This window comes from Thermoascus crustaceus (assembly GCF_041956765.1).
Source record: "Thermoascus crustaceus strain CBS 181.67 unplaced genomic scaffold VTN00scaffold_5, whole genome shotgun sequence".
In the NCBI taxonomy this organism is placed as follows: domain Eukaryota; kingdom Fungi; phylum Ascomycota; class Eurotiomycetes; order Eurotiales; family Thermoascaceae; genus Thermoascus; species Thermoascus crustaceus.
The window spans coordinates 1,939,639-1,966,582 of NW_027192531.1; the positions used below are offsets into that span (position 1 = coordinate 1,939,639).

At 51.8% G+C, this 26,944-nt stretch overlaps 8 protein-coding genes and 2 non-coding genes across 10 annotated transcripts; 3 read left to right on the plus strand and 7 right to left on the minus strand.

Annotated features, from left to right (window-relative positions):
* Positions 1-421: 421 nt before the first annotated feature.
* Positions 422-2,855, minus strand: VTN00DRAFT_8209 (uncharacterized protein; the record flags this gene model as incomplete). Its single annotated transcript, XM_069435038.1, has 6 exons — positions 422-1,079; positions 1,142-1,358; positions 1,417-1,788; positions 1,852-2,357; positions 2,416-2,438; positions 2,502-2,855. 6 exons carry the CDS (start codon positions 2,853-2,855, stop codon positions 422-424), a joined length of 2,130 nt encoding a protein of 709 aa, XP_069286475.1.
* Positions 2,856-4,846: 1,991 nt separating this feature from the next.
* Positions 4,847-6,558, plus strand: VTN00DRAFT_8210 (uncharacterized protein; the record flags this gene model as incomplete). The annotated part of the gene is made up of 7 exons (XM_069435040.1): positions 4,847-5,041; positions 5,100-5,114; positions 5,189-5,511; positions 5,568-5,830; positions 5,891-6,058; positions 6,090-6,318; positions 6,420-6,558. 7 exons carry the CDS (start codon positions 4,847-4,849, stop codon positions 6,556-6,558), a joined length of 1,332 nt encoding a protein of 443 aa, XP_069286476.1.
* Positions 6,559-8,266: 1,708 nt separating this feature from the next.
* VTN00DRAFT_8211 (uncharacterized protein) lies at positions 8,267-9,665 on the minus strand (the record flags this gene model as incomplete). The annotated part of the gene is made up of 2 exons (XM_069435041.1): positions 8,267-9,251; positions 9,319-9,665. The coding sequence occupies 2 exons, from the start codon at positions 9,663-9,665 to the stop codon at positions 8,267-8,269; spliced, it is 1,332 nt and encodes a 443-aa protein (XP_069286477.1).
* A 252-nt stretch (positions 9,666-9,917) lies between these two features.
* Positions 9,918-13,119, plus strand: VTN00DRAFT_8212 (uncharacterized protein; the record flags this gene model as incomplete). Its single annotated transcript, XM_069435042.1, has 2 exons — positions 9,918-10,253; positions 12,733-13,119. The coding sequence occupies 2 exons, from the start codon at positions 9,918-9,920 to the stop codon at positions 13,117-13,119; spliced, it is 723 nt and encodes a 240-aa protein (XP_069286478.1).
* Positions 13,120-13,577: 458 nt separating this feature from the next.
* Positions 13,578-14,523, minus strand: VTN00DRAFT_8213 (uncharacterized protein; the record flags this gene model as incomplete). Its single annotated transcript, XM_069435043.1, has 3 exons — positions 13,578-13,827; positions 13,900-14,252; positions 14,326-14,523. The coding sequence occupies 3 exons, from the start codon at positions 14,521-14,523 to the stop codon at positions 13,578-13,580; spliced, it is 801 nt and encodes a 266-aa protein (XP_069286479.1).
* A 1,636-nt stretch (positions 14,524-16,159) lies between these two features.
* VTN00DRAFT_t147 lies at positions 16,160-16,244 on the minus strand. The gene has a single exon. It is a non-coding gene; the product is annotated as a tRNA-Tyr (tRNA).
* Positions 16,245-16,364: 120 nt separating this feature from the next.
* Positions 16,365-16,450, minus strand: VTN00DRAFT_t146. Its single transcript has one exon. It is a non-coding gene; the product is annotated as a tRNA-Tyr (tRNA).
* A 1,889-nt stretch (positions 16,451-18,339) lies between these two features.
* On the minus strand, positions 18,340-18,887 carry VTN00DRAFT_8214 (uncharacterized protein; the record flags this gene model as incomplete). Its single annotated transcript, XM_069435044.1, has 2 exons — positions 18,340-18,812; positions 18,875-18,887. The coding sequence occupies 2 exons, from the start codon at positions 18,885-18,887 to the stop codon at positions 18,340-18,342; spliced, it is 486 nt and encodes a 161-aa protein (XP_069286480.1).
* Positions 18,888-19,961: 1,074 nt separating this feature from the next.
* Positions 19,962-21,756, plus strand: VTN00DRAFT_8215 (uncharacterized protein; the record flags this gene model as incomplete). The annotated part of the gene is made up of 4 exons (XM_069435045.1): positions 19,962-20,120; positions 20,175-20,441; positions 20,552-20,933; positions 21,101-21,756. 4 exons carry the CDS (start codon positions 19,962-19,964, stop codon positions 21,754-21,756), a joined length of 1,464 nt encoding a protein of 487 aa, XP_069286481.1.
* A 464-nt stretch (positions 21,757-22,220) lies between these two features.
* On the minus strand, positions 22,221-26,324 carry VTN00DRAFT_8216 (uncharacterized protein; the record flags this gene model as incomplete). The annotated part of the gene is made up of 3 exons (XM_069435046.1): positions 22,221-22,680; positions 22,748-22,884; positions 22,944-26,324. The coding sequence occupies 3 exons, from the start codon at positions 26,322-26,324 to the stop codon at positions 22,221-22,223; spliced, it is 3,978 nt and encodes a 1,325-aa protein (XP_069286482.1).
* Positions 26,325-26,944: the final 620 nt, after the last annotated feature.

Consider the following 26,944-nt stretch of genomic DNA (forward strand, 5'->3'; position numbering starts at 1 on the left):
CTCCTGACCCCCATGGAAATAGGATAAACAACACAAACGCCATGCCAGCTAATCGATATGAGTGATGGTGGTATATGGGGAGGTAAAACACAGACAAGTAAAACAGAAAGGCATCATCCAACTCGGCTCGATGACCGCTAGTCACAATTAAAAATAATACGTAAAACTACACTGTTCCCAGACAAAAAAAAGACCAACAACCCGTGTACCCCGTGCAGTGCAGAACGCAGAACGCAGAACGCAGAACGCAGAACGCAGAACCAATGTACCAAGAAAGCAAGCAGCAAACAAGTTGGGTAGGTAGGTAAGTAGGTAGGTAACTCCCGCTAACTCACCAGATGAAATGTAGACATGGACAAAGCTCAAGTCCAGTCCAGTCCAGTCCAGCTCGAGAAGAGTCTCAGTTTCAAGTTCCAGATTCTCAAGTTCCAGAACTCAAACTCCTACCCCCCGTATACACCCCCTCAAAATCCAACTGCCCCAACATCCCATTCAGGCGATCTATCTCGCGACTCAGATCCTCCACGTTCAACGCGAGACTGCTGACCTCGTCGAACCGCCGGCGCCGGTTCGCGTCCGCGATCATCTCCGACACGAAGAACTTCTGCTCCTCGAGCACGATGAGTCGCTCGCGGAGGGCCTTCTCTTCGGCCTCGAGCGCCGAGATGGCGCTACTGGCGTCGTCGCTGGTGAGGCTGACGGTGCTGCCACCAGTGCTGCGGTGTTGGATCGGCGCAAGGGTCGTAGTAGTAGAAGAGGTTTGCGGACGGCCATTTGGAGTAGCACTGGGGCTGCTGCTGCCGCTGCCGCTGCCGCCACCGTTGGGTAGCTGCTGTCCGTGGGGAGTAGCATGTTTGAGGACCTTGGGGAGCGTTTTGAGAGGGAGCATGTGCAGGTGGAGGAAGTTGCTGGCTTGTTGGTAGATGGCTTTTTGGAGCCTCTGCTGGGTCGGTGACTGGGTGGGTAGGTCGCGGATGCGTCGTGCGGCGACATCGTATTGGGAAAAGGAGTCAATGAGGCGTTTTCGGACTTTGGATGCCTCTGACAATTGTGTTGGTGAAGGGGGTTTGTCTGGGTCTCTACAAGCCGATGTTTTTAGTGAATCATGATCGTACAGGGCCTCGGAGTAGTTCCAACGTACTGTAGGGCTGCCAATAGTTTCTGGAACTTTGGTAGCAGTAGTCTTATACCTCGTTCAAACTGAACAAGGTTGCTATATGCCCTCACATCGGGCGGTTTTCGCATGACATCAGCTTCAAAGTCCCGTCGATTGAAAAGGGTTGCTTTGCACTCCTTGCATAGTCGGACATCTATATCGATTTTACCGGAAGCCGATTTTTCTGAAGACGCCTCTATTTCTAGAACACCGTTAGCAGCCTCCAACGACCTTACTTTGCAAAACGGTAGGGGGCATACTGGAAAGGATGCTCAGTCCAACCTCGGTGGAACACCCCGTCTCCGGATCACCACACACGACCCGCCCGCAAGTCCTGCAATGGTGTCTCCGAAAAGTGTAACTAGTAAACTCCTGCTGGCAAAAGGGACACCGGGACACGCTGGAATCATCTTGCCAGCTCACAACCGACTGCTCCAGCGCCTTCCGTTGATCGTTCTGCCACGAAATCCACCGCCTGTTCGCTCCAGATTGGATCTGATCCGCCGGCAGATTTGCCAGAAGCTGGGTGAGCCGCGTCAACCGCTTCTCCAGGCGCGAAACCTCCAGGAACGCCTTATCTACCGTCTGCTTTCTCACGGCCTTGAAGACGTCGGTGTGATCCCTTACGGAGCCTAGCTTCAAGTCAACCTCCCGTCCTCATCTCATTGTCTGATAATCCCTTCCTGAAAACATACCGTTATGGTCATTATATCCCTCCCTCGACTTATAGCAGGTCTCACAGACCCGACACCACAGTCCCCTGACCGGCTCATGCTGCGCCGACCGCGACAGCTTCATCTGGTACATGGTATGTTCCTCGCAGAACAGCTTCCCGCACTTCCTGCAGTTGACACATCCGTTGGTCGCGTTGAGTCGCTTCCCGCATGTCGGCTCCAGGCAGACATCGTAGGGGCCACGGGCTTGCCAGTGTTCCTTCGTCACGACTTCATCGGGATCGGGGGGTCTCGAGTGCTCAGAGGGACCGGCGTGGTTGTTTCCAGACGGCCGGTTAGGGGCTGCTGAGAAGGAGGAGGAGGGTAGGTAGTCCTCGTTGGACTCGAAGACGTCCAGACCCTTGAGCTTCTGGTTCAGGACGGCCAGCGGTTGGAAGCGCTTGGCCTTCTCCATCTGGGTTTTGAACCAGTCCTTGACTTCATCCTGTCGATCGTCTTCGAGGTTCTGGTGCGCGTCGTCGAGGTGTCTGCAGGCCGTAGGTATTAATAAGGAGCACGTTAAGATGTTTCAAAGCCGGTCGTTACCTGTTCAGCTGTAGCAATGTAACCTTTAAACCCTGTTAGCAAGAGTTCCCCAAATATATCTCCCGCAAAGAGGATTGCTTCCTCACCATCTCCTCACTACATATCGGACAGGCCAAGTGAGCCCCGGAAGCCGCCGGGGCCGCCGATATGGAAGTTTCCCCATTCTCGAGCGAGATCCGCGACGTGAGATCCTGCGTCTCCGCCGACGAGATCTGAGACGCAGAGGCCTGGGAGCTCAGCGAGACGCTGCTAGTGGAGGGCGACAGGGCCCTCCTAGCCGCCGTGGTCGTCGTGGTAGCATGGTTAGTAGCGGTGAGGCTGGTGGTGGTGCTGGTGGTAGGCTGCTGCGAGTGATGCGGAGACGGGGACGGGGCAGCCGCTGGAGACAGATGCTTCCCACTACCCAGCACGCGGCCTCCACCCAGCGTCCTCCGGGACATGGTCTATGAGAGCATGAGCTGCGATCCGCGAGGGGCGGAAGGAATAATAAAACAGAGGGAAAAGGAGGACGGGGAGTGTGGCTGTTCTGGTTGCCCGATATGGGCGACGCTATCGTTGGTATCATCATGTTCTCCGGAGCGGTTGCGCCGCTGCTCCGCATCGAGGCGGTGGACACCTGAGGCAGCAATGTGTGGCAAGGACAGGAACATACTGCACAACGCCGAGCAAAGAAAGAATTCTTACTCCTCTATATAGCCCATACTATCTATTTCCAGTATTGGAAAATCCACCGCGTCTTAAACGACATGTGAATATGTTTCTCAGTCCATACTGTAGGATCTATGACATCCACGCGCACTTCTGATTGGTCAGAAGAACACTACTGTTGAACTATTGCACATAGCACGCTCAGGATCATCCCAGACCAGCAACTAAGATGGTAGCAATACAGCAATACATTCAAGAGAAAGCGGCATCAACTCTCAAGCGAGCCCATAGGACCCCAACATCTTAAGTCTCACAATTTATATACACAACTTCTACAATAGCGCCGACTACCATAAGAGGACCACATCTACATGATACAGACAAGACCCTTTATATGTCTAATAAATACCTAGCCTACAAAAGAAGCTAGGTACCGTAAGCCTCAATAACAATAATGGAAGTTTAGATAGCTCTCGTGACAGAACTATGTATGTAGTCCCCATTTAAAATTGGTAGAGTGAAATAAGGTATTACTCTGAATGATTTTGTGATGTTAGTGACATGTAACCATGCCAAATACGAGATCGCATACTTGTCCAAACTACGTTAACATAGGAATAGCCATATACTTGACTGGTGGTTAAACGACTACATGTGTTTGGGGTCAAACCCAGGTGCTAGAACCCCGCTTCCCCGTGTTCTTATTAGGCCAGTTACCTTTCTCCTCCGTACCAGGATTGGATTCCTTTGTGATTTCTTTTTATTCGGGGCCTGATAATTGACGAATGCACATTAGCATTTGGGGTACTGGGCAGTTCGAGGGCCGGAGCTATGTTACTGTTACGCACTCCTTCGGTCCCAAGTCGCAACGGTGGTCTGGTCTAAGGTAGGGAGCCTTGGGCTTTGTAGGTCAAACACTTGGTAGAGGTAACGTGACTAAGGTGAAGTAGAGCGCCTATTGAGTATGTATACTCAATAGTAGGTTAGCCTGTTGACCTGCCAGTATATAACCAAGTAACAATATATTATTGAGCACAGAGAACTAAAGCTATCTATATAGTGGTAATGAGCATCCTTATATAGCCTAGTCCTCCTATGGTATACTCACCCCCACTATGGTATCTGTATACTCCAATGGTATGCCGCATACCATATGGTCTATCGTATACCTGATGGTATACTGTATAACTACCATTTTAGTCCCTGTATACCATTCTTGGTCATTATATCATGTGACTTGTGATATCTTTATGTCAGCCGAATATTACCACTATAACCTAGTGGTATGCCAAGAAGCCTATCAGCCTAGTCAGCACACGCCGATCCGGGTAGTTATCTCAAAGATCCTTACAATATTCGGTATATCACATCGATACATCATATCTTTCGGAATCGCTTGATATATCATATTTGGAAGGTCTTAATCCCTCATTCCATGAGATAAATAGTCAGTTAGTTAGCTAGATTCGAATAATCAGAGCTTTCCTCATCATACCCTCGGATTACTAGGTTCGCACAGTCTGACACTTTATCTCCTGCCCTGCGGGGTATCACTCGTCATACAAGGCTGTGTTGGACAGCGCTCCAGTTAGTTGGTTCATAACATTACATTGGGTTTCTGGGCATACAGACCTCCTCATCACCTCTGCATTATGTAGCAGGGGTATCCCAAAAACTGCACAAGCGGGATAAGTCATGATACCCTTGGTCCCTGCATCAAGCCTCTTCTTTCTTCCTATTCTCTCTTCCTGAACGGTCCTCTCTGTGTTGCTATCAGTACAACATGTCGACAGTGACCGTCGAGCTCCCCCCGAGAGAAGAGCAGGAACTCCACACATTACCCAGTGCGCCTGAGCAACCGTTTGGTCCCGTCGCTCGAGCAAAGCAGAAGTGGAATCAACCCTCGATCAACAAATGGCGGATTCTGGTGACCTTTGTCAGCTTTGCCATTGTGGGCGCCAGTGATGGAGTCTACGGTGTGAGTCGTGACGGCCGCAACAGATCCTATGCCAGTGTGGTCCGCTGATATGTTGCAGGCTCTGATTCCCTATGTACGAATGCCCATCGCGTCTCCTGCACCATCTCCTCGTGTGATGGCGGCGCACCCGCAACTGATCTGTTCCAGATACGCGAAGACTTCGACTTATCCATCACGGTAGTCTCGTTGATCTTCATGACCCCGTTTGCGGGCTACGCGCTGGCGACGGCTGCCGTGAACAAGGTGCATATGACCTTTGGGCAGCGAGGGATCGCGATCATAGGTCCTCTATGCCACCTGATCCCCTTCCTGGTGATGGCCGTCCGGCCTCCATTTCCAGTGATTCTGGTCGCCTACGTGTTTGTGGGCCTCGGAAATGGGCTCATTGACGCCGCCTGGAATGCCTGGATAGGTGACATGGTCAACGCAAACACGCTCATGGGCTTCCTCCATGCGTTTTATGGACTCGGGTGCGTGACCACGACCCGACTGCGCGGACAGAATTGCTGATGAATGAGTTGATCAGAGCGACAGTGAGCCCGACCATTGCAACTGGAATCATCAACGGTGGCCTGCACTGGTGGTTGTTCTACTTCACCTTGGCCGGCGGCTCCGCCCTGGAGCTGGTGGGTAGTGTTGCCCTTTTCTGGCGGGAAAATGCGCAGCGATTCCGTATCAACAATCCAAAGACCGCCGGCTCTGGCAAGGGAACAAGGACCGTCGAAGCCGTCAAAAATCGAGTGACTTGGGTTATGGCCCTATTTCTCTTCGCGTACATGGGCGTTGAGGGTGCGTCAGTTGGCGAAGGCTCCCACGCCTGGATCGAAAAGCTGACTCGACAGTGGACAGTGTCTGTGGGCGGCTGGATTGTCGAGTTCATGATGCAAGTCCGTCACGGAGGCGCCTTTGAGTCGGGTCTCGTCCCCACGGGCTTTTGGGCGGGCATCACACTCGGTCGACTCGCGCTCGGCTTTGTTAATGAGCTATTAGGAAAGCATTTTCGCCAACCCACGGTCCGTTCGGGTTGTCAAACTAACTGAGAGAATAGGAGAGCGAATTGCCATTACGATATACTTGCTGATCTCGATTGCTCTCGAGCTCGTCTTCTGGCTCGTCCCGAAATTCGTCGTCTCCGCGGTAGCTGTCTCCTTACTCGGCTTCTTCACCGGTCCACTTTTTCCTGGCGCAATAGTCGTGGCTGCCAAGCTGCTGCCGAAGCATTTGCACACCCCGGGGATTGGTGTCGCGTCTGCCTTTGCGGGCGGCGGCGGTGCTATGTAAGTTTCCTGATCCGTTCTTGTTGAGATAGACGGCCCATGATAGACAGCAGACCGTCTACGGAGTCTAAAAACTGGCTGACCATTTACTGTCAATATAGACTGCCTTTTGTCGCTGGTGCTATAGCGCAGCCGCACGGTGTACAGAGCTTGCAGCCCTTCGTCCTGGCACTGCTTGCAGTCATTACGATTCTATGGTTGCTACTTCCACGGGCGCCGCGCCATGCCCATGAAGGTTGATTATACACCATGAGCCAGGAGGTATAACATGTCTGTTCTCGACGTCGTATATGAATATGGGAAGACAGTTTTGTATCCCTGCATGCATGGAGACCTATTTATGCCCTCCCACAAGCTAAGTCTCGCGCCCTTTGATGCTGCTCTTTGCTAGTATAGTTGATAACATGCAAACTTTCACCAAGTGTAAACTGAACTGCTCGGGAATGGCTGTAGTAGAACAGGAGGGAATAGTGGTTTTCTGTTTCTTGCTTCTGAAGAACATCATTACAATCCATTTTTGACGCCATTCCTTTGTCTTCTAGCAGTCTACCCACCATCCTATCACTAGTAAAGCAGGAAACCAAACAGCCTTTCATTTTTGGAGATTCTTCGACCCTTGTCTCCGCACCATTCGAGTCATGATTATTTATCGCCGTGCTTCGTAAAATTTAAGCACAGCTGGCTATCGGTCGAAGCGACCGTCATCACTCAATTCCTATCTTCCACAAATACGGAGTACTGGTCTGTGTTCGCTCCGATATTAATCATGTTGTCCGATTCTGGTCTGAGAATCCTTGTTTGTTAGGTACCCAATTACTTTTCTTCGAAATCGCATCGCACTGTACAGTACATGTAAAGCAAAACTTGAAATCTTGCCTTGAGGTTGGGGCTGTGAGCACTAGCGATCAATGTATCACTAAACCGTGACGTGATAATTCCTGTATGTTACTTTACATCATTTACTACACGGCCAGAGTACCTAACCTATGGCTCCATTCATTCATTTGTCCGATAGATTGCTCATCACTAGCAGGCATCAGATACCTATGATCGTCCTGCTTCTAGAAGGATCCCTTTACCCCTGCGGGATCTAGGTAGTTAGGGCCCAGAGTTAGGGCTGGCTGGCGCGCCCAACCTCATCCGGCTGGCTATATATAACTTCATCTCTCGCACCTTAGGTACCCACCGATAATGACCAATTCATCTGATTACTAGATTCTTATATTGATATAAATGAGATCAAAGCGAAAAAAAAAGGCAATAGAGGGTAAGAGATTAAAAGACAACTTAGAAAGGTTAAGTATGAAATCAAATCAAGGCCTTAATTCAAAAAGAGTGTTGACAACTGTAACGGCGGACCTAAGACTTCTTAGGCGGAGGCTCGTTGGGTTTATCTTGAGGACAGAAAGCAAGAGAAAGAGATAGATGGATAGGCCATTACTAGCAATGTTGCTATCAAGATTGCTATTTGAGTTGACCACGGGGTCCTGATCCCCATGGTTAAGGAGCGTCTTTATATACATTGTTAATCGAAATAGCCCTTCTGATTAGGAGACTGAATCGAAGACCCCTCATCAATTCGTATGGCCTGAATCGAAGGAGGAGGTCTGATTGTTCCTGATTTGTTTGTCGGCCTGTAGTTTCTCCGAGAGCTTCCCCCTCTCATAGCCTCTCACTTCTGCACGCGTTGTAACAACAACCACATCATATCACGAAGGGCTGAATTCACTACTGTGTACCTAGCTTCAAATCTACGACAATGGAAAAGATTTCAGGAGGGATGTAAAAAAAAAATTTAAAAAATTTTCTTAACATTATTCGTTTTTTCATTTTCATTGACTCGTTTCAGGGGATCTTTATATGATCCCACCTTTTTCTTTTTTTTTTTTAACTATTTACAATAAAAAGGGGTCTTTTCCAAGGAATACATAACTTGGAAAGAATTAATTTAAGTGTACCAGGACGGGGTAGGGAGCTCGTCGATCAGGTAGTAACGACCAAGCTCAGACTCCTTGTAGGCGACAGGGTCGTGGAGGGTGTGGGTGCGGATGTCCTTCCAGAAGCGGTCGAAGCCGTACTTCTCGGAGGTGGAGCGGGCACCGGTGACCTCGAAGACACCGGCGGTGACCTCGAGGGCGGTGTGGGTGGAGGTGATCTTGACGGCGGCGATGGTCTCGCAGAGCTCACCGCGCTGGCGGGCGGTCATGTCGCGCTTCTCGCCGTGGTTCTGGATGAGGGTGGACAGCTCCTCGCCGGCCTCGTTGGCCAGGGCCTCGACGGCGCGGAGGTTGGCGTAGTAGCGGCCGTACTTGGACACGATGTAGTGCTCGTCGACGGCCTTCTTCTGCGGGTTGAAGGTGAAGGGCCAGGCGCGGGTCTGGGTGAGGGTGTAGCCCTTGGCGGTCTTGAGGGCGCCGTAGGCGATACCCAGGTAGAAGTTGACGAAGATGAGCTGGATCTCCGGAACCATGATGCCGGCGAAGGGGGCGTCGTGGATCTCCTTGATGGGGACCTTCTTCTCGAGGTCCCAGCCCAGGGCGTCCTCCCACTTGATGGGGATGTTGTTGATGCGGGCAGAGCCGGACTCGGTCAGGCGCATACCCATGTTGTTCCAGTTGTAGGAGAAGATGAAACCGGGCTGGTCGGTCTTGACGACGGCGAAGATGTGGTGCTCGGTGCCCTCGAGCACACCCTCCAGGACGACGAGGTCGGAGAGGGCGGCACCGGTGGTGAAGTTCTTGAAGCCGTTGAAGACGAGGCCATCGCCGGAGGGAGAGACACGGGAGTCGTTGTCACGAGGGTTGACAGCACCACCGACGAAGTAGTTGTTCTCGATGATGAGCTTCTCGACACGCTCCCTCTGCTCCTCGGTACCAACGACGCGGGCGATGGTGGACCACAGGAGGTGGTAACCCAGGATCATACCAATGGACCTACATTCACCTGTGAGTCTGGGAACTCTTGATTTCGTCCGGACGGGATATACAGGCATTTACGTACCCATCACCGATGGCGACCTCACGGATGACCTTCATGGCGAGGGCCCAGCTCTCACCACCACCGCCATACTTCTTGTCACCCAGGATCTTGGTCAGGCCGGAGCTCTTCAGCAGAGAGACCTCAGCACGGGGGGTCTTCTGCTCCTTGTTGCGGGCAGCAGCATCTACGACAAGGATGTCGGCAACCTTGCGGGCACGCTCAATCCAGCCAGCGGGGGTGGTTGGGAGACCCTCCGCGGCGAAGGCATCGTGGTGGGCTCTGTAGACCTCGGGGTCGGAGGCTGGGGGAGGAGGGTTTGGCGGAGGGTGGTTCTGGAGGGTAGGGATGTTCGAGGGCTGCTGGGACATGGTTGCGGTGTTGGTGATGCTGTCGATGTTCTTGATCAAACTTGGTCTACTGAAGCCGTGATATCAGGCGGGGTGCTCGCCGTATTTAAGCACTTGTCCCCTACGCCCCGCGGCATGGCGTGACGGCGATTATCCCAAGAGGAATCCGGGAGAGGAGATGGGTCCGGTGTGTCTCCCGGCACTTCACGACTTCCACGGTCCCCTTCGTGGCCTTCTGGTCTTTTTCTCCGTTTTGGGAAACTTGGGAAGCCAATGGATACCAGACGAAGCAGCGCTGCGGCGCTGGTTGGCAGAGAGGCCGCGGGTGGAGAGCTGCCATTCGCCCATGGCCCCTCGTGGTTGCTGACCCTCTGCGGTCCACCGCGCCCAGCCTCTCCAATCTGCCCGTATAGACTCTCCCTCATTAAACCCGTAACATCTCAGCGTCCTCCAGGAACATGCTCTGAAGGACAGCACGTCCATCGTCAGAGCGATGCCGTCATCGACACCGTGCCCCTCGCAAGAGACGGAGGGGCCCTTCCTGTGGCGCCCCCGCGATCGTTCTGCTTGCGAGATTTTTCGCGGTTTCGACCATCCAGCGCGTGTCCGGTGGGTCGCCGTTGGAGCCGCTAGCGCAGCCACCGCTTCCAAAAGAGTTGATCCCTCGGCACGCCGATGCCTGGTTGGCCTTTTTCTCTTATTACCACCGCCTGCGGTCCCAGGCTCGGCGTCTCAGCGTGGTGGCGTCGTCGCTGCGGTTGTACACCTGCTGCGCTGCATACACATGTGCACGGCGTGTCTGTCGAATGTTTTTCTGTCGAGAAGATCTATTCAAAAATACGAAGCATCGTATGTATACGTCGAGGGGTCTAATCCTCTGTGTCCTGCGTCCTGCGAAAAGAGGGGCAAAGGTACGATGCATTGCAGACATGGTTGATAGCCACCCCTCTTCCTCGAAAGGGCAAAAACTACCAGGCACCTACTAAGGTACCTCAGGTGGATCGGGACTGGGTGCGTCTGAACCGGGTGACGGGTCCTGCTGCTTTTTGCTCGCGCCACCACCGCCCGCGATGGTGCCTTGATCTGGGTGCAGGAGCAACGGGTGTGATGACTAAGCTGGTTATCTTGCCCTTTGCCACTTTGTCCCGGATCGAGAACACCGGTTCTAGCCCTGCAGCTCAGCAACTTTGCACGACGCAGACGTAGTAGTATGCGGTCCTATGTATGTATATTCCATCGAGGATAAGCTCGTTGCCTCCTGCGGGAGTCGCCTAGTCTGGAGAGCTACGGCGACCCATCGCCTATCAGGCTATCAGCACGCGGCACCTCCGCATCATTCCATACTGCTGGTGCTCCGATACGGCAACAGCCTGGCTGATCAGTTCCCTTTCGGTCGTCATTTCCAGCCAGTCAGCCGGCTGATAATATTAAGTCCTTTTACAGAAGAAGTTGTTTTCTTTGATAGGCGTGAGAACAGTACCAATCCAGCTTCCTGCATCATTCTCACATGCGGACCTCAACTGCTCCTCCTTACTACGACCCCCCAAACCCCTCCCCATCACGGACAAGGGAGCAGACAAAGATGATCATGAATAGGATTGCAGGCTTGATGTCATATATGGACCTAATCTCAGAAGTCATACTTAATCGTCCAGGCGTAAAAAATTTACTAGGACTAATAATAGCTGACACTTCCGGCCTCTAAAAGTGAATATACCTAAGGTAGGTTCCGTAACCTAGAGCTAGCTATTTGGAAACAGCCAGGGTGCGGTGCGGGGTAGTTTGAGCCGTGGTGTCAAACCTGGTACTGTACACCATCATGATGACCTGGATATGTAAAATGTAAAATTATCATACTTAGGTATTTCTCGCTGTATGAGATAAAAAGCTCGAAGAGAACTCGAAGAACTTTCGAAATCCTCTATATATGAGGGCAAACAATGAGGTACGTACTCCAGGGCTGCCATGCACAGTGTTCTTCTACCTTCAAGGACTGTTACACAAAACTCCGTCGTTTATGTTGTGCAACCTATAGAGGACTACCATTAATCCAACGCCTTCGTCCCCTTTCTTCATCATCGACCTCCCATCCATCACCCTACACTACTTACTTCCATCTTCTTCTTCTTCTTCTTCTTCTTCTCTCTTCTGCTCATTCGATTGCAAATCTCCATCGTCTCACTACTAACGAACGAATACATCTCAAACAAGCCTTGTAGACAGCGAGAGGTTAGTGCCATCCATCTCCCATCTCCCATCTCACATCCCCGCCTCCCACCACCTCCGCTCCATTCACTTCGTGGAGCTACACAGAGAAAAAGAACACCAGGATGAAAAAACAGGTTTGAGCGGCTACGAGGTCTCTACTTCTCTCCGGGTAGTACACAACCATGGGCGCGAATCGTTGATAAGCAGAATCTGACAATGTTCTGATCGGAATATATATCTTTTTTGTCACGTTGTTTATCACGTGGATGTTGTCCATGATATTGGCTGACCAGATTGGCAACACCATTACTAGGTAGGCACGTACAGTACGCCCTTCAGGTGCTCTCTCTCTCTCTCTCTCTCTCTCTCTCTTCGCGGTCGAGCGACTTGGGCAGGTAGGTGTTTAGGAACCTTATGGTATTGATCGACGAAGATGAGATGGTCTATTTCTTTCAAGGGGAATCATTCATGTTGAGAGGGATGAAGAGATGAAATAAGGAAACGAACTCAACGCACGGGAGGGAGCAAGGAAGTAATAGAAAGGACAACTTGAAATATCTATAGCTAAATAAACCCTCTTTTGTTGATGTCTTGCGACTTTTTCCTAGGAGTCTTTGACTGGTTTCGCGTGTCTACTACATGTTTTATGTTTCGGCAGGCTACATAACCTAGAAAAAAAAAAGCGAACATTTCATGAATGAAGGACGTGATCTACCTTCTGGTGATTGAGCAGATTCTGCTTCCAGCGTCAGCAGCGAGCTAGAAAACATCCTTCAGTTTAGGAAAATAACTGCAGAGTTATACAAGCTCAATGTATGTACTGTCGTAACAGTTCCCCCATTACATGCATTGTATGAGGTCATGTGTTGACGGTCTGCAGGTTTGCTCGGGACCCTCTGGTCTTTTCCGTACGCATGTCGACACGCCACGCTCCGCGAACCAAATTGGCTCGCTCGTTGTCTGCCTGCCATCCCAATTCAAAGGGGGAGATCTGATTGTCCGCCACAACGGCCTAGAAGTCAACTTCGACTGGAGAGTCGAGAGCGCCTCGACCATCCAATGGGCAGCCTTGTACGACGACTGCGAGCGTGAAATCGAGACGATCACTGAAGGGGATAGGATTACCCTGACGTACGATCTTTGCGTGACGGAGCCGGTGGCGGGCGCGATTTCTCACAACCCCGTTGTCGAGCCAAAGACCCTTCCGTTGTATGAGGACTTGCTTGAAAGGTCTGATCGAGCAACCTGGATTCTTGAGAGAAGGTAGCGATTCCCCTCCTTTCTTTTGAAATGAGCAATTTTCTCAACTAACTGCCGGCGGGCGGCGTTCTGGGTATCTTCTGTTCCTATGCTTACCCCCACAACTCGGAACATGCCAACCAAAGTCTGGGAGTTGGTTATCAGCAGCGACAGTGGGGCCAGAGAGCGGATTGATTCAACATGTCATACACACAGATTGTCCGTATTTCGGGTTTTACTCATACTTGAGGTACTTAGATAGTACCTATCCCTAGAATGCGTCGCTACTACCTACCCCCATTGACTAGCTCAAGCTTCGTTTTCCTTTTCTCTGCAGATATATGTATGTATGTACCTGAATAAGGTTCCATTAAAACTTTCTGACATAGAATAACGCTCAAGATCTATAGGGTACTTTCTATGTAGATCTATCATGTAACCTCGATAACCGTATACTAGAAAGAAAACAAAAAGATATCAGTCATCTCACCTCCTCCTCCTCTCAAAAAACCGACTCGTATCGCCCATCGGGAACGAGAAGAACAGCGCCCGCTGACACATCAGGTGGCCCATGGTGTACCACCCGAACATGCCCGAGACGAAGCAGCACGCGCCGCCGACCTTTTGCAGGATGATCCCGTTGCGCGCGTGGCCGTCGGCCAGGGCGAAGCTGGACGCGGCGATGAAGAGGAAGCCGAGTTCGACGAAGATGAAGATGCCGGCGTAGGCGATGTTGCTGGTCAAAGTTTGTTAGAAATTTAAATTGAATGCAGGATAGAATAGAATTGGGGAAAAAAAAGAAACTTACATCGTCAAAGACTCAATCGTAAAGAACAGATTCAGCACCGTCCATATCACCATAAAAAACCCCATCGCATTATAATACTTCTCCATGTTCCCCTCGAACATCGCCTCGACCCCGAACGCCGGCGTCACGATCGCCCCGTACCCGCCGTAGAACAGACCGAACGCGCTCATCGCCACGTACCCGAACGAGTTGCCCCGAACGAGCTCCCACTGCGCCGTGATCACCATCCCCACCGCGGCGAGGAAGAAGAAGTTGGCGATGAAGACGTTCTTCACGTCCACACCGCGCCATTCCATCAGGGAGAGGGAGAGTGTCGTTAGGGTTGTTGCGAAGGCGCCGATGCCGAGGGCCGTCTGTTCATTTTCATTAGCGCTTTTTTTTGGTTCTCTATCTTTATGGACAGATAGAGTATGTGTAAAGACGTACAGGAGTCCCCAACCCCGACGCGACGGACGTCGGGACCGTCACGACCGGTAGTGCTTGTCCGAACGTCCCCGTGCGGGAGAGCGTCTCGGCGCCGGAGATGTCGCCTGCATTCTTCTCGGTCGAAGACGAGCTGTTGCCGTTGATGTGGTGGTGAGGCTGGGGCGGCGTGTCTGTCTGTTGGTAGGAGGGGATGGACATGGTGACTGATTGATGGCTTCGCAGGTCGAGTAGAACCTGGGGTATCTAGCTATCAGGGACGATGTGTGAAGTTGAATACCGAGTAAGGAAGCCTCAGAAGTAAGACAAAAAAAGGAAAATCTCGTCCAGAAAAACCTCCAGCTGGAACGAGAGGTAATGGAGTCGACTGAGTTTTTATACAGGTACGGAAAAAGAATACTACACGACACAACCTGGGAGAGTCTGGGACACTGGGGAACAGCAGCAACAAAACTAGCTTCGTGAAGTACTCCGTTCCGTACCTAGGTACGTATGTATAAGCCGATAGCGGCCCTTGGTCCTGTCCTTGGGGAAGATCCTGGGGCGTGTGTAGACTGTGACATAGGTCCTACGTAGAATCTACCCTAATCGGATGTCGCCATTGATATCCCCGATCACAACATTACCTGAAAGATGTCCGTAATATTGCGGAGCCATGACAAAAAAAAAAAAAACCGGGGACTCCAGATTGGGCTAGCTGCAGGACTTGAAATGATATGCAAAAGTGAGTGCCGAAACGGTGTTCAGGACGGACATCGGTTGGTGAGGGTCCAAATAGTCTTCTGGTCCCAAGGGTTCGATCGAAGCTTGGCCTGGCAAACTGTAGGAGTCTGGACGGTAGAAAACTTGCCCTTCTCTTGAAGGATTGTTATTTTTATCACCTTAGAGAATTTCATGAGTGGGCAACAGATGCAAGCTTTCCAGGTCGTGTGGACGCACGGCTAACGTCAGCTAGACGTCAAGTGCATGAGCGATCGTGGTCTCGACGAGTACATATCAAGTCTACATGTCTCGGCCTACTCAGACACGGCGAATGCCTAGAACGGGATCTTCAGACTCTGTCTCCGTTCTATATCACTGCGTAAAAGCGTGACGTACATGGCGTCGAGCCCGGGGAGAATCCCGAGGTTCACCTCCGTGCGCGTTTGTTCAGTCAACCTGGAACAACTCCTCCCCGAGGCTTGGATGATCGACTCCGCATGAGACTATGAGCAGTACGGAGTAAATCAGAGAGAAGATTCGCCCATCTACTGCCTAGTTAAACTTTCCCGGTATATTATAACGTGTTCCAGTCCCACCCCGGGAAGCTGAACCGGGGTCCAGTCAGGAACGAAGCACTCCGTATAGTACTTTTCGTACACCGCACAGCCCTATTCGAACATCTCGGGAGTGGGAAACCGCCGACAAACGCCGGGGATTGCGAATGGGATCTGGTTGAATCGATTCATCTGTAAGTCAGTAGGGAGTTGTGGAGAACGAGATAAAAAAAAGGAACGGGGGAAAAAAAAGTTAAGGCCCTTGTAGGTCGGGGTCCAAGTGTTGTTGTGCCTGGTGGACCCGGCGTTAGGGTATCTAACTTCCAACCAATCTCTCTGACTGACCGCTGCTTGCAGATTGTGTAATTCGCGGATCGGATGTTGAAATACGTATCTCCTTCTCAATTCCGTCGTACGGATCCTTTAAGCGAGGGGTCCTGGGACCATCGCCCTTAAGGGAGTACGGTCGCTCTGGAGTTGGTTTGGGGCTTTCTATTTGTATGAAAAATAAGAAGGTCAACACACAAAAAGAAAAGCTAAGCAATGTTCTGAATCTTCCTGGGAAGCCGAACAAAAAGTTATCCGCTGGGTCGGAATCGAACCGACGACAACCCGGTAGCAGGTTCCATTACAGCCGGGTGCCATAACCAACTAGACCACCAGCGGTTGCTGACAGTCTTATCAGCTGAGAGTCCTTTTGTAGAAAAAATTCTATCGGACTCCCCAAAATTGGCTGGACTTAACCAGCCCAAAAAGACTTTTCTCGGAATGAGAAAAAAGTACAACTCCGCTGGGTCGGAGTCGAACCGACGACAACCCGGTAGCAAGATCCATTACAGCCGGGTGCCATAAACCAACTAGACCACCAGCGGATGTTGTTGCTGCACCTAAGCCTATTGCCTTTATAAATGACCCGTTTTGACGAATGGATAAAGGACCTCAATCTTATTTTATTACTCCATCAAAGCAGGGCGCAAACATCCTAGTCAAGTATCTAGTAGTGTCATGGCTAACATCACCTTCTCTTCTCTCTATCGGAAAAGAGGGGAATAGACAGGAAAAAGAGAGGAGCGATATACGAGCAGGCGGCAGCGGGTCGGTAATTTAGGCCGGGGGGGGGGGGGGGGGGCAAAGCAACAGGTGCTTGGGTCAGCGGAGAGCGTTTTCGCGTGACACTACCCAAGGAACTTCCAATCTTTTCGTTTTGCTGACCGCCGCTTGCAGGTGGTGCGATTCGCAGATCGGATGTTGAAAGATGTGTCTCCCATAACCCCTTCCCTTCGCACGGATGGAGTACCCCCCACCCCCCTCTCCATCCCCTTCCTTAAGCGAGAGTTTCTTCAGTATAAACTTCTGAACAAGATTGTGCTAGAATCATGTTATCGACCAGGTAGATCAGATCAGATAACTATCTGGATTTAAGAATCCCTGGGTTTTAGATGCCCAGATCATGTGGCTTAAAAACGGCAAGATGGAGCCTACAGAGTACGGAGTACTCCATAGAACCCCAGGTGTGGATCTGTAGGACTGACAAGAAATTTAGCTTCGTCTGCGCAGCAAAGGCGTTTAGCAGTACGGAGATACTTAGAAGCTAGACTGTTATCTCCGAATTATGTTACGAACTTGCCCACCGTAATGCGAATGTCCGAAAAAGGTGGGTTGAGCACTAGGTAATCGTCCACTTTCCTTCCAATCAAAAAAAAATGTCTTCCGGAAGGCAAATGGGGCTCATATATTCATTGATTTTAACCACTGTACGCAGGATAGACACACCAGCACAGTGACTGAAAAGCTCACTGTAATGTTTATTATCTACATATAATCACGTGTCTTATCATCTCATGGTTCTTGCGGCAGCATTGACCATCAACCAGGGTTCCATATAATTATGCCGGTTTGAGTAGTCTTCCATGTTTCCTATCAGCAAACAGTTATTAATTACAACAACATGAACAGTGGATACTGCTGCAACAACGGATCTCGTCGACAATACCCGAGTTCGGTACTTTCTTCCGAGGTCGGGTTTGATGTCGGCCCGGTCGGGCTCAGCATCCCACGTTCCTATCGGTGTGGAGGTCTCCCCGACACTATCTGACAACCAAGAGCCCGAGACATAGATGTCCCATGTCTGACAATGCTGACTTCTTTCCTTCTCTGAAATTCGAATTTTTCTTCCTTTTCTTATATTGTTTTTGCTATCTACTACCGCTGTCAGCTGTTTTCGCTGCAATTGCGCTCTGCGCGCTCAAGAATGAGGTGACGATAATGCAGCTGGGGTGGTCTTCGAGTTCATGTTTCTTTATACAGTACTGACCAACTAGTATGCACTGACTCTTCTTTTATTTTCTCTTCTTCCTATCAACAGAGTGATATTTCCTCTGTTGGTTGATCTCCAAGCACGTTCTATTCTATTTATGCCTGTGGTACGGTACAATCGCGACTACCTACCTAAGGTATCTGAGATCGGTTTACGGCGTGAAAGACTCTGACTGAATTGAGTGCCTTTTATACTACGGATTATCTATTACCAGCTGCAATATGAGAAATAGATCATGTTCCTCGAGACCTACAGTCTACTGTTGATTATACCCTGTGACCGTTGTCTGCAAATACAAATTGTCTTGTCTTGCTAATTATACATGATGCATCTGCGAAAAGCCGTGTCGGATGCCAAGGCGAAGTGGAAACCATTTGATACCTTCACCAAAGACTTTTCGTTTGTGCATCGACCCGGATTGCTGGTCAAACGTGTCGTTCTAACCTAAACATAGCAGACAGCGGCAGCCAGTGCTGCAAAGCTGACAGCCATGGCGATTCCAGAGCGCAGAGTAGGGGCGTCGCCTTCGGCATCATCAGCAGGAGCCGGAGAGCCCGTCTCCTTGGGGCCGTCGCAGTGCCAGTGGTCGCCATGGGGCTCGCAGCCGGCGGACTCGGTAGGGCTGGGCACAGCGGGAGTCTCGTGCTCGTCGTCCTCGTGAGTGCCAGGTGGGAGCAGGACCGTCACAGTGCCAGTGGTCACCATGAGGCTCGCAGCCAACAGACTCGGTAGGGCTGGGGATAGCGGGGGTGGCAGTATGGTCGTGCTCGTCGTCAGTCGCGGTAGGCGCGGGACCGTCGCAGTGCCAGTGGTCACCGTGAGGTTCGCAGCCAACCGACTCGGTTGGGCTGGGCATGAGAGGAGTGACGGCAGCAGTAACATCAGGCGTAGGGGTAGGGGCAGGGCCGTCGCAGTGCCTATAATCGATCAGTGAAAGGAGTTCCTGGAATACAAACTGTGAAACATTGAAAAGCCATACCAGTGATCGCCATGGGGCTCGCAACCGACAGACTCAGTGGGCGATGGACCCGGGTTTTCCTGAGCCAGAACGGCAGGGCACGAGGCCAAAGCCAGGAGAGCAAAGAGGGCAGTTCTCATGATGGAGGTCTCACGCAACTGGACGTCAGTTGGAAAGAATGATAGAAGAGGCGATTGAGTGGAACGATCCTGGCAGAGCTGCAACGGGCTTGGAATACGCGCTTTTATACCCGCTGAAGAATACAGCTGCCCAGGTCCCTGGCCACTGGCCTTGATTGCGGCAGTTTTAATTCTACAAATTCTCCACAGGGCGTGGCACTGCAAATCTTTCTAACCCCTCGAAACTCGTGGCCCGCGCGAAGCGGGGTGGCGTGGTAAACAGGGTGACAGCCAACGCCCAAGTACCTGGCCAGAATGGCCTGCCATCCGTCCTCCGTCATCACTAGAAGCCATAGGCGCCAAGCGCGGGGGTGGAAGCGGGATGGAAATCGAAGCGTAGGCTCTTGGCGGCCATCAAGGTGCTCAAATCAGATTAAAAGGACTCAGTCCAGGACGCTCACGATCCATGCAGACGCGGTGTCGTTTTGGTGAATTGGACAGGAGATTGCAAAGAACAGAGGATGTTTCTACAGAGGCCAGTAGGAGGAACCTGGGCTTCTCATGAACAACCTGGGACTTATCTCTGAAGAGGCTCTTCCGGGACATCTTCCATGCCATCGTCCCCAGGGTCCCCGCGGTCTTTTCTCGCGCTCCGCCAAGACTGGCCTCCGCCGCGCCGTGGAGTTGCCAAGCCTCCGCGCACGGCTTCTCTATATACTAAGGCTGTGCTACAAAGCGCCAATCCACGTTCACTTGCTGTGTCTATGGGCCGTATCTATTGAGCTGCAGGAAACCAGATGGAAGGAGAGAGTACCTTCGTGCTGCCGCCATGACCCTGTCCAAGTCATGATGGACTCGTGAACCTTCCTGTTCCTCGTGTCGATGTGATCAGTCTGCTACAACCGGCTTTTGTTCCCTTCTCCACCGGTTCCTATTTTCTGTCACGTGGTGCTGGTATTAAGCATTTTTCATTTTTTCCTTGTTTCAGCATGCCAAGCTCGCCTTTCCCATTCTGGCTGTGTATCTGGATCATCGCCGTCTCCTTGGTCGCAGGTGCGCAATCTGCTGGGCAATCAATTGATGCTGAAAATGCTGCAATTACTGAGAGTCAGACGCAGAACGTCCTTCAGGCGAGCTCTGGAGACCATGTTCGTACCTCCCTTCGTGCAATTGCTTCTGTTTTGAGGCTGACGTCTACAAAGCCGAGTATCAAGCAGGTGGTCGTTACCCACATCTCTACTCTGACTGTCCTGGAGCCGGCCAGTGAGCCAAACAGCGCACGGCATCAGGAAGAGAAGGATCGATTATTGAAGAGACTGCAGAGAAATAAAGGGAAATGGGATTCCAGTCACCCGCGATATCGGCTGCTGACCGCCCTCCATGGCTTCTACCGCTACAAAGAGAGAAACCTGGCCGAGGTCGAGCGGTGGAGAGGGCTGTACAAGCGGATGCCTAAGCGGCAGCGATCAGTAAGTCATTATCTTCTGGATTGTACATTTTACTACATCACGGCGTAACAAGTGCCGTGTAGGGAGAACACGAATGACTTGTAGGCTACGCAAGCTAACGTGAATCCCAGCTCATCGAATCCAGCGTGAAATACACCAACAAACTCAACTCTGTCGAGCACCTCTTCGAGAAAAACGAGGTCCTCGCCCACGCGATCGTCCACCATGCGCTGGAATTCTACAACATCGAGATGAGCGAGTTGGAGAATTTCATCAAGGAGGCGGAAGCCAGCAGCAAGCAGGCTGACAAGACGAGCGTAAACCAAGCCATGAAGCACTTTGTCAGAGATTGGGCTGAGGAGGGGAAGCATGAGCGTAATGCGGCTTTCCCTTGTATTTTGGATGCGCTTGAGAGGATGTTTCCTGATCGTGGAGAGCGCGATGGTCCCGTGAGGGTGTTGCTGCCCGGTGCTGGACTGGGAAGAATTGCGCATGAGATTGCTGGGCTGGGAGGTAAGTCATAATCTTTTGAACAATGACATTTATTCCTTAACCCATTCGAGAAAAAAAAAATCATACAGCTAGATGCTGTACTTCAATCTAGCTTCATCCGACGAAATATCTCCAATCCATACAGCACTCCAAGTCACAGCCCAGGACTAATTATAGACTCTCTCCAGGCTTCGAAGTGACAACCAACGAATGGTCCTCTTACATGAACCTCGCCTACCGCTACCTCGAATCCCTCCTCCTCCGCCACAATACCCCTAACCCTAACTCAGCAAACTCAGCAACCGCAACCTTCCACCCCTTCATCGACTGGTGGTCCCACCACGCCAGCACAGCGGACCTCAAACGCCCCATCACCTTTCCCGACAGCGTCCCCGTCCCCGTGAACACTTCCTCCTCATCATCCCCATCCTCCGTCCTCCTCGTCGAGGGCGACTTTACCACCATCTTCTCCTCCCCAGACGACGTCGGAAAATACGACGCCATAATCACCCTCTTCTTCATCGACACCGCGCGCAACCTGCTCAGCTACCTCGAGACCATCCACCGCCTGCTCAGACCTGGCGGGACGTGGATCAATCTCGGCCCCTTACTCTACGGGTCCGCACCCTTCCTGCAGCTCTCGCTCGATGAGATCGTGGATGTCTGCGAGAGGGTGGTGGGGTTGGAGTTTCTGGATACGGATCCGGCGTGTGGGGCGCTTACCCTGGATGGTAAAGAGGGCAAGGGGAAGGTTAGGGGCAGAGAAGTTCCCTATGGGTTTAATGAGAGGGGCTTGACGAAGAATGCGTATCAGGCGCAGTTTTGGGTTGCGAGGAGGAGGTAGGTATAGGTAGGTAGGAAGTGAAAAGTTATCTGTTGTACAGTATATGTACATACAATATTGTAGAATAGGAATAGGACAAAGGGATATATATAATATAGATAGATAGGTGTATAGATGGGTATATACAAGCAGCACGTATAGCCTAGGTCATGCTGTCGAATCTCACACATAGCTAAGAGCAAGCACCAGATAGAGAGCGAGAGAGAGGGGTAAATCTATTCACTAGATGTATAGCCATCACTAAGGATTAGCCAGGATGATGACGATGAATTATGATAGATATCCAGCATACCCGCCGCGTATCTCGAGTACCAGTACCTGCTGCTTAAGTATACACCGACATGACATGACATTGCAAAGAGTCAACAACAACCGCAACACGACAATCTTCTTCATACATAGTATAAGGTGATTGATCTAGTCCAACATAGAAAAAAAGTTTCATCTCAACGAGGTTTTTTAATTTAAACCTTCCTCGACTTCTCCTTCTCCTTCTCCGCCTCAATCTGTTCTTGCTTCTTCCTCTCCACCTCCCGCGCAAGCTGATCCGCCCTCCGGACCGCAATGTCCTTGGGCCGGAAGTCACTGAAGAACCGCTTCAGCACGTTCTCGATGAGCCAGCATCCAGCGTAGTCAGCGACCATAAGCAGGGTGAGGGTGATCTTGAACTCGGTGGAGAAAGGAACGAGGCGCAACTTCTCGTTCAGCTCGGGGATGAATTCCGTGGCGCAGGAGAATGCCACAGCAGAGGCGGCGACGAGACCCCAGTACATGGCCTTGTTCTCGCGGATGGATTCGCGGAAGGGGCGGCCCTGGTAGTTGATGGAGAAGGTGGAGATCTGCTGGATCAGTTGGAGGAGGTAGATGGCACTGTTGAGGAGGGAAGGCTCGAATTCGCCTTCGAGGTCGATTTCAGCTTTGCGTCTGCGGTCAAGTTAGTTCACTGCAAGAATGATGGGAAGAGGGAGTGTTTAGGGGAGGGGGGACATACGGTTCGATCGAGTAGACGTAGTTGGATAGGTAGATGAGAGTGATGATGTGAACGGCAAATTGCCCCAGGACGGAACCAATGATGTACATGTTGAAAATATTGGGCTGCGGTCGCTCCTTCGATAGGCCCTCCACAGACTGGGAACAAAGTCAGTACACGTCCTTGAATAGAATGTCATACTGCTGGGAATACGTACCTTAGCACGAGAAATAGACAGGAAGCAGACACTCATGAGCATGCCGCTGATGGTCACCTGACCATCTCCGAACTTGATTCCGTCAAGGTAGATCACGCTTAGACTATACGCGCTGATCAGACAGTTCAGGGCAAGGATCTTGTACATCTGGATGGTAGCAACAAGCGTGCAACGACCCTGACGGAGAATGTTAGGGATAGCAATGACGTTGGCGAGCTTGCTCGTGAACGGAGCAGCCACCGATGCATCACCGAGTTTGATAGTCGGAGGCTCGTTGTCGTCCAGCTCCTGTTCCATCATCGAGGTCGTAAGCTTGTCAGCCAACCCAGCAGCCGCGATAGAGGCTTGCTGCTGGCGCTGTTGCTGTGGAGTGAGGTTCGAGTTAGACTGCTGCAGCGCTTGTGCACCGGGAGAGGTAATGGTCTGAATTCCGTTCGCTTGCTCCTTCGCCGCGGCAGCATTGGGGAGACCCTTCCGCTGCGCTTCGCGCTCCATCGCCTTCTCATAGTGCGGGTTGGTCGGGCCAGGAGGATACAGGTGGGCGATTTGGACCGGGACAGGGGGCGCAGGCTGGCTGAACCGCTGCATCATGGCAACTTGCTTCTCGTAGATCTCCTTCATCTTAGTAGTCCGATAGTGCTCTGCGATCTTCTGGAGATCCTCGGGGGTGCCGTTCAGAAGAGCAACGCCGACATGGGCCTGCTTCAACGCTCCGACATCGTTGGTACCATCACCGCACATGAGAGTCGTGTAACCAGCGTCCTTAAGCCCAAGGAGGATTTCCTCCTTCTGCTTCGGAGACACACGGGCGTACACCCAGCTGTGACGGAGCAGGTCCGGAAGTGCCTTTTGATCCTTGAACTTGGCCAGAGCGTATCCGGTGATACAGATGTCCTTGGTCTTCAGAATCTCCCGATCAAGAGGCTGAGTGGGATCGACCTCCTGGTTGAATTGGTCATCAATGCTTCGCCAGACGAGCCTGGTTCCCGAGTTATCATTCTCAGGGGCGTCAAGAATCAGAACCTCACGGTCGACGATTTCCACCTGCCGGGCGACATGGACAGCAGTCAAGGGGTTGTCTCCAGTGATCATGACCACACGGTGGCTGCTCTCGTTGAGCATGCGCACAGCCTTAACAGCGTCTTCTTTCAGAGGACACTGCAAAACCAGGAAGCCGGCAAAGGTCAGTTCGGACTCGATCTCCTCTCTCTTGTAGTTGTTAATGCGGCTCTGTCCAAGCTCAGCCTCGGGAGCGAGGTATTTGTAGGCCAAAGCAAGCACTCGAGCTCCGTTGCGGGTGAAGTACTTGAAAGTCTCCTCATAGTTTGGAGGGGTCTCCACAAGCATAGTCCTGATAGTCTCGGGAGCACCCTTGACACCAACAAACGTTGCCTTCGTTCTCTTCGATGTCTTCTTCTCCGAAGTAACGACGGTCGCGATAGAACTCTGACGTTTGAGAGCCGAAGAGAACTGGAACCTTCTCTTGATCTGAACCGTTTCAGGCGTGCGAGGAGAGTCTTTGGCGGAAACACCCTTGCTGACCAGAGTATCATTCTTACCCAGTACCCAGCCAAGCGATGACAACGTAGCCTTCTCCATGGGGTCACCGACAATGTCACCCTCGTCCAGCTTCACCAGAGCGTGGGCGGTCGCGAGGACAAGAGTTGTCTCAAGACCGACACCGTCAACCTTGGTCAGCTCGGTGTGAGCACCATCCGCTTCAACCTTGGCATCCTTCTGTCCCAAGGTGAGACCCGCGATGCCGTCGACAACCAGGTCTTCGCCAGTCAAAGTACCCGTCTTGTCGAAGCAAGCAACATCAACTCTGCCAGCGAATGGAATCCGGAAAGGCTCGGTACAGAAGATCGCGAACTTGCTAAGGGCTGCAAGGCTGGTGTTCACAGCCAAGCTCAGCTCCATCGGAAGCTCTGGAGGGACAACGCTCGTGATGATCAGGACACAATCGAGCAGCAGCTTGGACCTCTTGCGATCCTTCGCCACACCTTCTTGCCAGACATACCAGGCAGCCGCGAGCGCGAACATGAGCAGGAAAAGGATAAAGAGCAGTGCTTCGACATTGTTTGCAGAGACACGTTCTGTAGAGTAGATCATAGTGCGGACGAGATTGCCCTGGCTGGTTTCGAATCCAGTCTTTATAACGATACCCAAAGCGCCATGGTCCGGAGGGTTAGGGACTCCAGAGGCAATGTTCGGGAACTGCTCAGCTCCTTCTGCGCTCGTGTTCGGATGCGTGATCTGGAGGACCTTGGTGCCTCCGTGCACAAAGGAGTTCTTATCCAGACCCTCGGGCTCGATCAGGTCGTCGCCAGGTCTGAGCTGGATGGAATCCTTCAGCAGGGGCGTGCTCTCTCCGGAAAGCATAGCCTCGTTGACAATTGCACTGCCCTCGATCAGGAGGATGTCACAGGCAACTCCGCTGTCCTCCTTCGTCCGGTTGACCGACATCAGATCACCAGGGAGCAACTTGTCACTGGTGATCTCCTGCCATTCACCCTCACGAAACACCCAGACATCGTAAGGCTTGATGTTCATACCACGGAACTCAGTAAGAGTTCTCTGACGCTGCCACACGACAGTGCTCTCGAACGCAACAAGCATGAACAGAGTGAACAGCGAGTAATACCAGTACTCATCAAGCATCCAGAGCCCGACGCAGAAAACCTGGAAGACGAAGAACGGCGCCACGGCATGTTCCTTGAAGAGCTCGATAAAACTGGGAACGGGAATATCGAACGTGTTATCACCATAGTGGTGGTGGACACGGTCGATCTCCGCCTTGGACGTCAACCCACGGCTCTGCTGGAAAGTCTTGATGGCAGGCTTGGGATCCGAATCCAAGACGTACGACAGGGGGGCAAAACACTTCCGTTCCGGGTAGTAAAGGAAACGACGCTTCTGGAACAGGAACGAGATCGACTTCTTTCCGCCGGTGGTATCGTGGATCAGGGGGCAGATTTCCGCGGATCCCGCGTTCGTCACGGGTATAACCTTGATAAGCTGGGCGGAGTCGACAGATTTCGTCCGGGTCGAAGTGAAGAGCGCGTTGATATTAATGTTCCATTTCGTCATCAACCATAGTAGCGACTGCACGGTGATTATGGTCCCTGTCCAGACGAACGTCCATTCCTGGCCCTGGATGTACTTATCGTACCGCTCGGGGGATAGATAGAAGGCAAGGAAGGCGGGCCATATTATGAGGAACGGCCACACATATGCATGCAGCTGGGTCGGGAGAGGATTGTGAAGCGACGCATGTTGGATCTGGGGATCATTGACAAGCTTCGACCTGTACATTTTGTCAGTATGATCCAAGTTCGGCCTCGCGTGCCACGCGGTGCGCTGGAGGAGTGAAACGCACATGTTGGAGCTCGAATGACCGCAGAGCAGGTCAGACGGTAAGGAGCGAAAAAAAACTTAAGAACACATAAGAGATGGGAATTGGAAAAAAGGAGAGCCGCCAAGGCGGAGGAGGCGTCTGCAAGGTGAACAGAGGCAGACGGAGATGCTGCGAGGAAGAAGCCACCTCGATAGAAATTCCTCCAAGCTGTCGCCGCAGACCGTACCCTTACTAAGTCATCGATTGGCCCGCGGCTTCAGCCACCGCCTTATCAGCCACATCCCCGGAGACAAGAAAGTCCGCCCCGGGCCTGATCGGGCGTAGCGCGGTTGGGCCGATCTCAGGCCCCTGACCTCCAACACCCTGGTCGATACGCCGGTGGACACCCGGCGCACAAGCATCGCACGCTGAAGAACCCCTGGTCTGTTCAACAGCGCACGGTTCTGCCCATAATATCTTCAAGGATGCTTCAGACTGACTAATGCGTACTAAAGCCGTGCTCCTTAACCCCACCATCATTTACACTGCAAACAAAGTATAGGCCGAGCCGTATACACGTAAAGCCAGGCTGTCATTAGAATTTTCCAAATGATCAATTACCCCTATGAGAAACATTTGCGCAAGTTAAATTATTCATACGGTG